This window comes from Cariama cristata, unplaced genomic scaffold (assembly GCF_000690535.1).
Source record: "Cariama cristata isolate BGI_N322 unplaced genomic scaffold, ASM69053v1 scaffold19223, whole genome shotgun sequence".
In the NCBI taxonomy this organism is placed as follows: Eukaryota; Metazoa; Chordata; class Aves; order Cariamiformes; family Cariamidae; genus Cariama; species Cariama cristata.
In genome coordinates this window covers 13,626-24,036 of record NW_009608022.1, presented here as the reverse complement: position 1 = coordinate 24,036, position 10,411 = coordinate 13,626, and the positions used below count along the sequence as shown (strand labels likewise).

Sequence of the window (10,411 nt, the reverse complement as noted above, 5' to 3'; positions counted from 1 at the left end):
TTTAGCAAAAACTTTCTAGCAGCAAGACAGCCTTCGAGTACTGCGCTTGGGGAGCCTACATCACCGGAGGATTTCAGACCAGGTCAGATTCACACCCACCTGAAATTGCTCGGGGTGAGACCATCCTGCCTTGGGGAGGGGATGGACTAGTTGGTCTCTCCAGATTCCACCCAGTCTTATTTTCTGCAAGTCCTGGATTCAAAACTGGCAAGCACCACCCCTGCCCTCCACTGTCCTTCCACTGCGGCACAGCTTTGGGTGAGGACCGAGTCGGCCGCGCTCCCAGCAAGGTGCTCTCCTTCCACCGGCTCAGACCGCTGGACTCAGCCTTTGGGATGCGCAGGAGGCTGAGGGGAAACCTTTAATGTCTTTCTCAGATGTTGAAGCAATTCAGATACCTTTTATGTCTAGTATTTCATTTACATGGCAGCCAAGAGCCATTTCGTTTACATATTCACCAAGAGCCCAGGAGCAACCCAAAGCAAGGAGACTGTGCCCACGGCTGCTGTTTCTACCCTTGCCACCCAGCCATCTCAGTCGTGTAAAAGCTATCACAACCTTCCATCATTTTATTCCTGCTAGGCACCTAAACCTGGGCTGAAATTAATGAGAAGTTAGATGCCTAAACACCTGCATGGTATTGCTACACCGTGGGGACAAGGCTTGTGCAGGAAGCAATGGAGAACAGGAGCTGACTGAGCGGCAAAATGAATATTAAAGAGAAATAGCTGCACAGCAATATTTTATGCTTGTTACCGAGTTTGATTTCAATGCTGGTGGAAAAACAAATCCTAGGCAATGCAAGAACTCCAGAGAATTAGCATCTTCCCCCAGCATAAAAGCCTCATTTTTATGGAGCACAAATGAGTTCTGGGCAGAGACACGGGGAGTCTGTGAGTACTTCTCTGTACTTGCCACCTGGTATTTCTCAACAGCGTCTACAAAAAGTTCAGAGGACACTTTCTACAGTGAGAAAGTGAGACATTAAAAATTGTAGTTTTTAAAATAGGAAAATAGACAGGAAAGAGCCTTGGGGGGAAAGACGAGCTCCTTGTTTTCCTGCTGCATTGCGGCTGCAGAGTTAAGAATCTCAGTTACTCTTCACTGCCATAAATTAGCAGCACCAGAGGCAAAAAGAAAAGGAAGAAAAGTCAGAGCCCTTACAGCTCTGCGTGGCTCAGAGTCAGAGCTCTTACAGTCTTCCCCGGCTGAGCCCAAAACAACTCAAGTGATGGAGTAAAACCTGGGGCCGAGCACCAGCCGAGGAGGGCTGCGCTCACCGCAGGAACAGAAGGGATTTCAAGTGACCTTGACAATGAGACAGAGCCCAAAATCGACAACGTGACATTCAGCCAAAACCAGTGGGAAGTTCCACGCTTCACGGGGAGAACCAGAGCATGGTTTCCAAAGCGAGAACTCCCTGGGTAAGCAGCGGGGTGGTAAGGACGGAGCTGGGCTTGGGGCAGACCATAACCCCAATGAGCCGGCGATACAGTGCCAGTACCAGAAAAGACCCACCTAATTCTGAAGCTCGATAACAGGACCATTGCACACAAAACACAGGTGTTATTATTCAGCTCTGCTTGATACTGATGTGGTCTCAGCCAGGTACCACACTGGGGTTTGGGCACTGCGGTCTGAGACAGACAGAAATGGAAAGAATCCATATGAACCACATCAATAAGAAAATAATGACGTGTGAAAAGACGAGACTGAGTTTGTTTTCTTGAATAAACAGGCAGCTGGAAAGGGTAAACACGCTGCTGTTGTCAGGAGGTAAAAGGCTCTTCTAAAGATTTGTTTCATGACTACCAAAGGAGTAGCTGCGCTCGGCTTTTCCGAGTAACACATCGCACCACGAAATCCCGTCCAGGAGATGTGAATCAAAAAGCTGTGGGACAAAATACACGCCTGAGCAGTGCACCTTGGGGGGGAAGCATGAATAAATTTGCTGTGATGAGAACACGCTCCTTTCGGCTCCAGGCTGTCTACTAGACACGGAGAGCCTGGCTCAGCCTCCCAGTGAAAGTAGAGAGGACAAAAACAATCCAGAGAAAGGCGGCTTTACAAAGGCACACGCTGCGTTGAGGAAGCACGTGTGTACCAGGTCTCCCTGTGAGGGCAGGGGATGAGGCCTCGTCTCCCCAGATACCCCACCAGCTTTACCTTCTGCATCACCAAACCTCCAGCCCATCACCTCTTGCTGCTGAACACCGCAGAAGAGATGCCGGCAGAGTATCCCATGGAAGTTGTGGTACAGGATTAGGTAGGAAGAATGCTCTAGATACATCTTGAAAAACAGAAAAGTTAATTTACTAAGCAGTTTTCTAACTCTGGGGTAATTACCTCAGGAATGAGTTAAAGCGACAACATAGGAGAGATCCTGTGTTAGGAGCAGCAGAGAAAGAAACACAGATGCTCAATGCTACAGGCTGTAGGGAGAAAACCCTGAGAAAGCCTCTCCAGTGTCTCTGGTGAAGAAGTCAGGGTTAAAAATACGAATGCTTGAGTCCTTCTGTTGAAGGCAGCTGGAGAGAACACAGAAACAACTCGGACGAGGAAGGGAGGGTGGTGAGGGGGGCAGCCTGGTGTGACCCATGCTCACTGCTCTGGCACACATCCCTACGCACGACCACGGGTGCAGCCTCAAAATCAGCCTAAGCCAGTCCAAACTCCGGCTCTTAGGGAAGGCTGGTCTGTCCCTCGGCTGCTCCTACCCACCACCTCCCACCCGTTGGCAGGAGCAGGCGGAAGGCGGCACAGTCCGCAGCAATAAAAGCGGTTCCTGCTCGGACTGACAAGAAGCGGAGCTGGATGATGCCTACACCAGCACAGGGGCAGCGGCAGAACGGTGGCTGGATGGCCCTCTTAAATCAGCGTAACCCAGCTGCAGACCTGCACCCGCCGGGACTTAACTTGATTAAGTCCCAGTAACAAAGCTCCTGGGTAAGTTTGTCACCAAGAAAGTTCTGCACAGGCCCGGACTTTGCTAAATCAAGAGCTCACGGGCAGCCACCCCAGACCCAGCACCACAGAGAAGCACCAATCCTGTCCTTGCTCACAGGAGAGGCTCAGCACCCAAAGGCAGCACCAAGCACAGTGGCCAGAGCCACCCGCACCCCCAGCACGTCAGAGGTGCTGCTGCTGGGGACAGACAGCGGGACACTTACAGACGTTATCATGGAGGTGGCACGTCTTCTGTAAACGCTCACCCAGATGCAATGAAGTTCAAGCCGATACCTCCTTGAATGTGTCCCACAGCCGGAGGTGGGATAACTCCCACCTTCCTGGGGGGGCGGGGGGCTGGACTGCTGCTCAAGGCTGCGTGAAGATCAGATTCATCCCAGCCTGAGGAAGAACGTGCCCAGCTTTGGTGCCACTGCTTGGGATTCAGCTGGGAGCAGGGAGAGATGCCGGTGCGCTCAGGGGCCGTTAGATAAAGAGGGAGCCAGGAGCACAGCCCAGGCTCCTTCTCATAGACAGCTGCTGCCCTCGCTGCCCTGCAGGCTGACTTTTGGTCTGACTCACGTGAAGTTCAGCCTTTTGGTTGCAGTATCCCCTTATCAGCAAGAAGCATGCTCCTCTTGCAGGCTGCCTCTCTGTAGACACGGACAGTCGCTCCACAGGAGCGCTTTGGGCCAAGGTAGGCATCGATCCCTGCCTCACAGCCTCAGGGCGAGACGTGTAAATGGTCTCACCACCTCCACTTTGGCTTTAATAGGACAAAAGGGCAGCGAGCGCCGTCTGGGGAGGATGCTGGCTGTGGGGTGCAGGAGGCTGAAGTGAAGGGTCTCAGCCTGTCTCTGCTCAGGATCTCCCACGGACCTCACTGGGCAGCCAGTGCTCAGCATGTTACCACTGTGAACCCATTAGCTTCCCCCATTTTCTCCCTGCTCCAGGAACCACCCACAATCAAGTCACCACCAGTCTGGGTCTCTAGCATTTAAACTCCCCCCCCCTTTTTTTTTTCCCCCTCTCTGTAGCTCAGAGCTATTTCCTAGAGAGCAGCAGCACCTTGCTGTCAAGCAGGGAGATGTTCAAGAGGGAAATCGTCTGTTTAGCATTGCTTTAGCCCAACCAGAGCAGAGGTAACAGAAACCTGTTTCAGAAAAGGAACTGAGCAAAACTGACCCCACTCAAGCAATGACAGCCTGCTTCCCTGGCTGGTGATAGCAGTTGGGGGGATTAAGGAAACAGCAACGGGACCATCTAGTTGGCCTTTAAGGAAATAACAGCGTTTGTCGGAGCAGTGCAGGCACAAAGAGACAGCCCAAAGGTCAGGCAAGCAGTAGCCAGGGCAGCGGTTAAGGACAAATTCCGTATGGGAGAGAGATGGTGGCTCCTGAGGCCTCCTCCCATGCCCCAAAAGGAGCATCACCATTCAGTGCAATTCTCATCCCCACTCCCGCTCCTCTCTGCCTGCCTCTCCTGTCTCGCAGGAAGCGTAAGCCCTCTTCGCTCTTCCCTCAGGAGATCAGATCAGGCAGAAGTGCCGATTTCAACAGCACTCGAAGAGAGGCAGCAGCAACAGCAAACTGCAAGAACAGGGAGAGTCTAGACTGCCTGGTCCCCTGGGGACTGCTCCTGTTTACACAGGAGTTACACTTACGGTGCTTCATCCAGTTACACCCAATCCCAAACACTCTCCTTGTGATGTTCGAGAAGCAAAGGCTTGTTTGATTGAGTGACAGCTTACTGCTGACCTGGCTGCAGAAGACACGCTCAGCTTTGAGCAGCCCTGCCCTTGACCGCTCGGGATCCCACGCTGGTCCAGACAGCAGCCGCGGCCTCGACAGCCCCATCTGCGCTCTACGGTTGAGACAGCGCAGGGTCGGCACCGGACGGTGGGGAAAGGACCTCGTCCAGCCCACTGAAGGTCTCCAGCAAACAAGTGAGGACAGGCACAAGCATCTTCGTAACGTCACCAAACTCATCCATAACGGCCTAAACAGCAGCTCCTCAGCAGATTTTTGCCTCTAGCCCACACCTGTTCACATTCCGCTTGACAGCCTAACACATTGTTTTTCAGTTCTCACTAAACTCTCTGCCCCATGCAACAGGCGAGATTAGCATGTTCTGCAGGAGGGATCCTGCTTCCCCACCAACCCTGCTCCAGCCCTTGCAACTTCTGAACCTTCCAAAACTTGCTCAGAAAAGGATTTTTGTAGTCAAAAGGCTCTGTCCGCTCAGAATCTTTTTGGAGAAATTTCTTGGGTGGCACAGCTGCCAGGAGTGGTGATGAGACACAACAATCTTCCCTTGGAAGACCTCCCAAGGTATTTGCAGTGGTGCCTTATAGGAGAAACCAGAAGCAGAAGAAATAGAGCAAGTGCTGGACTGAAAAACAAGATGCAAAGGTTCAAGCTTACCTCCAGCACAGCCCCAGATTTGCCCTGTGAGCTCAGCATACCTCCTTTGCATGTTACTGCAACGCAGCCTTGGCATTACTTCAGCCCCTCCCTGTTTACCTTAAGCCCAAATCTTGAAAAGGACACAAAGAAACAGACACCCTACCGAGTTAAGCACGGTTGCCCCCCCAAGTACGGGGTTCTGCTTACATGCCTCATTTTACACTGTTCCAGTTCCTTCCAGAGAACTGCCTGAAGGAGGTGCAGGGCTCACAAACAAGGCCCCAGCCTCCAGCTGCTACAATTCACTTTTAATCAAAAAAAAAGTGCTCCCAAGATAACACAGCTCATTCCTTCGACATTCCGCATTTTATTGAGTTTGGCTGGATTAAAGGGTTAGTTGTATGGTACATGAATTCAATAAATATTTAAGAACTGAATGATGAAGCCCCACTGCTTCAGAGTGGGGAGTTAAGTACATAGATAAGTAAAAATGTATTATTTTTAAAAGACCAATAACCAGCTGGGGTGGATAAATGCAAGTCTCGAAAAAAAAAGACGGCCTGTGCACTTCAGGTGGTTTTCTGGCCAAGGACAGCATGGAAGCCCATTGCCAGAAAACTGACTGATAAATTAGAGTAGGTTTTTAATACGGAATAAAACGCACTGCAGCAGTTCTGCCATTTCCTGGTCAGAAGTGAAAAGGAGTATTTACCAAGTGCAACGCTCTGCCCTCTCAGGCTGGATGGAAAAGATGAACTCTCCAGGTAGCAACGCACTTGCCCCCACTCTTCTCCTTTAAAAAGCTTTTTTGGAAAAGAAAAAGGAGGGACAAGGACAGTAAGAAACGGCGGGAGAAGGTCTCACTGGCAGACGTGCACACACTCCAGCTTTCTCAGGTTATCACAAATTGCTCCCTTGCCATGACAGACAGTCTACCAAGCGTAAAACACACCTAGTCTAGGGATGTTTTCTTGCCGTCTTTCTTTCACAACAAAAGAAAAGGTATCAGTCAGGTCCGCTTCTTTCTCTGAAGACGTAAGTAACAGTCTTTAGTAAATGAAAGGAATTGTCTGAAGTCCCCAAGACAGATCTTTAAGGTAAGTGGCATTAGCACATTCCTTGGCTGTTCAGAAGTCCTGCCTATAGGGTTCAATGTAAGACCATGCAAGAGCACTTAAGTTTTCCAGAAGCCCAGCTACTAAAGCAATATACAAACTTCTTATGCACCCTATCCATGCCTGTGCACCAACCCCCAATCGGATGGGGAAGCTACAATACACTACGGTGATCACCCCTCCCTGCCACAGTTCCAGCAAGCCTCTACGTCCTGAAGTTATACTAGATGCTTCTATCTCCGAAGGACTCCAGCCGGGTGGAATGGCTTTGCTGGCACTGCAGGGCAGATCCATTAGGACCCACACATCATACACTCATCCCGATTCTCCAGGGAGCACACCATGGCTGCTTTATTCCTCTCCTTCTCTTCCTCTTCCTTGAAGGCCTTCTCCCGCTCTCTGAGTTTCTCTTTGTTCAGTGTGAACTGGATGGGGTTAGCAGCTGGTTTTGTCCTTAGATAATACATGCCAGTCTTCAGACCCTGCAGAGCCAAAGCATGAGTGTAACAGCTGGAACCAGCTGGCGGTCAGGCAAGCAATACACCCAAACTCTGAACTGAGGCCAAACCCCCTTAGCCCGTACCACTGTACCCGCCTCAGTCATAGGATCATAGAATCATTGAGGTTGGAAAGACCTTTAAGACCATCAGGTTGTAGCAGTCAGGATTTATGGGAGGAACGCTACAAGCATCTGCAGCTTTATTGGTCTAGAGAGATATTCCAGTAGCAACACTAGATTCTTGGAAAGAAATAGCCGTTTACCCTTCTAAGAATCAGTGAGACCAACTTTTCATGAAAGAACTTATCAGTCCCCATTTGCTATCTGTTCTGAACAAGCCTCCCACCCCGCCCCTCCCGGATACCTGCTTCCACCCATAGAAGTGCATGCTGGTGAGTTTGCCGTAGTTGGGTTCTGCGATGTGGATGTTGAGGGACTGGCTCTGATCGATGAAGGCTCCCCTGTCTGCTGCCATCTTGAGGACAGTTTTCTGGGAGATCTCCCACACTGTCTTATAGAGTTGCTTCAAGTCATCAGGAATCTCAGGTATATTCTAAAAGGAACGGGAAGAGTTTTCCAATGCGGTGTAACCAGTGACTGCCCAAATGTTCATATTTATAAAATCAAGTTCTTCACCGATTGCTGAGACTTCAGTGACCCTCACTGGAACTAAGGCTTTTTGCAGCTGAACTCTGTCACTGAATCCAAGCATCCTGTATCTGAGTGCACCCAAGCATAAAGAAACCTTACTTGCTGAAAAAGGACAGCTTCTTCTGGGGAATTTGAGAGAAAAAGCTGTTAGCCAACAGACCACTACTGTTTTCCCCTAAATCGTTGTGAGGTCTTACAAAAAGCAATCCAGCAGCTAGTACCCCTCCAAACTTCATGACAAGCAGCGTGCACTTTGTTAGCATGCATGACTCCAAGCACAACAGTCACAGCAGCATTTCAAACTCCACGGCGTAAGTGATTCATCCCACACAGACTCTTCTACATGTAACTCCTGGATCTGGATGTCATAGACTCAGCTCCTGTCTCAAGCCTCCTCCCTGCTACGAAATTACCCCTTTATAATCTTTATGATAAATGGGAACCCAAACATTTGCAGAATCTGCCTAAGGTAAAGCAGCCTGACTCCGTATTTGTTCTAGCAACAATTAGTAGTACATTTCCACTGGGCTTCTCTATTACATGGACAGGCTCCAGCAGGAACAAATCACCACTGAGATCAGACACATCCCCCCATATTTCTAATGGAAATGCCACACATTAACAGCTTTTCCTCCCCAGGCTAGCTGAGTCACTCATATACAGCAGACCTCAAAAGCACTGTGTGGCAAAACAGCCCCCCAGCCAGCACTTCACAGACTAGTAGGAATCCCTGCACCGCTCTCCCTGGTTTCTCAGGCGTACCTGGATAGAGCCGTTGTGGGCAATGATTTGGTTTTTCATCTCCTCATTCCACAGGCCCCTCTCTGTGAGATCCTTCAGTAAGTGCGGGTTCACAACCTGTAAGGGGCAAAGGCCAAAGAATGAAAGCACTATATATTCTGCTAAGCTATAAGCCCTGCCTTATAGCACAGATACACCTTCCTAGAGGAGACAAACCCACTCAAACATGCACAGGTTTTTAAATGGTTAAACAAGACCTTGTACAGTAGTGACAAACTTTCACTTTTTAGTCAGCGCTGAGATATGCATGCAGACAGCCAGACTAGGCACAAGGTTAGAACAACAGGGTAACAAATGCAAGATGCTGCTGGCCACTGCAGACAACAGAAGGCTGTCTGCAACGCCTGGCTGACACCAGCCTGGGGCTAAGCTAGGAATGGGAGAAGTTACTGGACATTCCAAACGAGAAAGGGGAGTGTATGGAACTCCCCTGCAGGAGGAATGCCAAAAGATGTGAAAGGGAGACATCTTGGTTTACCAGGGCCGCTGATCACCACCTGAATTACTAAATAAGGGTGTAAGCAATCAAGGCTGGGGTCAGAAGGGGAAAGAACAAAATAGGTGCAGGCTGTTTTCACGGGAAGAAAAAACAGTGAACTTTTGCTTGATGGGACTTAGGGGACCTGTTCAGCAGCCCTGCGCTTGAACCTACGCAGTGGAGCTGGTTAACAAACCTGTTGTTCTGACCTCACCACACGTGTCTGATTTGATCCTGCAGTCAGGAGGAAATGGGAGTGCTTTCCCTAACATCGATGAGGGGACAGACAGACCAGACCACTCTAACAGTTACATATTGCCCTTGTCTCACACACAGAGATTAACTCCAGCCTCCAGAACTCAAATTGTTTCATACTCTTTCCTAAATGACAGATCCCTTTACATCTGTAAAGCTTTTACATGATCTCTTCAGATCTCTTCAGTGCTATACATACAGCTCTTTCCTCAGAACTCTGCAAAGCAGCACTGTGGTCTCAGTCTCTTCCCGCAGCATGCATGTCCTTTCAATAATTTCACTAATCATCGTTCATTCAGCGATTATTCCTGCAGGCCATCTTGAGGCCTCATAAAGGTTTTTTTCCAGACACGAGCAGCACTTCTTTAGAATTTTGCATATTCCACGATGACTGTTGTGGAATATGCAAGACTGTACTACTACAGCACATAGCACAGGCTAGATGTTCCCCTTGGCGCTTTTGGTCTTCAACATAAACATCTAACTGAACTGAGTTACCAAGTGTGTGGCCTCCGTCTTGTCTTTCTTAGCAGTGAATGTCATAAAAGACATGAAAGCAGAAAAGCTCTTTCCCACAGCTGCCCTCACTTACCTGAAATTCTCCCGAGAGGACTCTGCGTGTGTAGATGTTACTGGTGTAGGGCTCAATGGATTCGTTATTGCCCAAAATCTGAGCAGTAGAAGCAGTTGGCATGGGAGAAAGGAGAAGGCTGTTTCTCACACCGTATCTAGTAACAATAGTTAAAGGGTTAGAAAGCTTCAACCAAGTGAGACAAGACAGAAAATACCCAAGAATAGCACAGTTTATATACTGTCTGCAAAGCGCTAAGAGAGCTAGTATAAGGAATTCTCAGCTAACACACTCAGAAATCTCACCTTCTCAGGGTAACCTGCAAACTCTCAGACTACCTGCAGTAAAAGGGAAGCTCCACTAAACCTGTAATGTAGGTCAACATGGAAGCACAACTGAAGTCTTTGCTATTTTCATCTTTAACCAGAGGCTTTCCCAAAGTATTTAGTCATGAGAAAGGGTGCATAGAAAAAAAAATGTCAGGCACTCCACAACTCCACAGCACTCAGGCAAAACCAAAACAAGCAGCCCATGAAGAGCCTGAGACCTCTCCATACATGAGACAGTAGACAGATTTACTAAATTTAAAAACGAGACCCACACACAATGAACAAATTCATTACAGGTACTTCACGCTTCAACAATTCCTGTTTTCAGGATGTTCAAAGCTCAGCTGCTTTTCCCTGTAAG

At 49.1% G+C, this 10,411-nt stretch overlaps 1 protein-coding gene across 1 annotated transcript in view; it reads right to left on the bottom strand.

Annotated features, from left to right (window-relative positions):
• Positions 1–5,698: 5,698 nt before the first annotated feature.
• The window catches only part of RRM1 (ribonucleotide reductase M1), a 17,564-nt gene continuing 12,851 nt past the window's right edge, over positions 5,699–10,411 (bottom strand). The window contains exons 15-18 of the mRNA XM_009696982.1: positions 9,743–9,878; positions 8,379–8,474; positions 7,330–7,518; positions 5,699–6,948 (exon numbers count right to left, since the gene is read on the bottom strand). Of these exons, the coding sequence (XP_009695284.1) occupies positions 6,760–6,948; positions 7,330–7,518; positions 8,379–8,474; positions 9,743–9,878 (610 nt within the window). The 3' untranslated portion in view covers positions 5,699–6,759. The remainder of the gene's footprint in view (positions 6,949–7,329; positions 7,519–8,378; positions 8,475–9,742; positions 9,879–10,411) is intronic.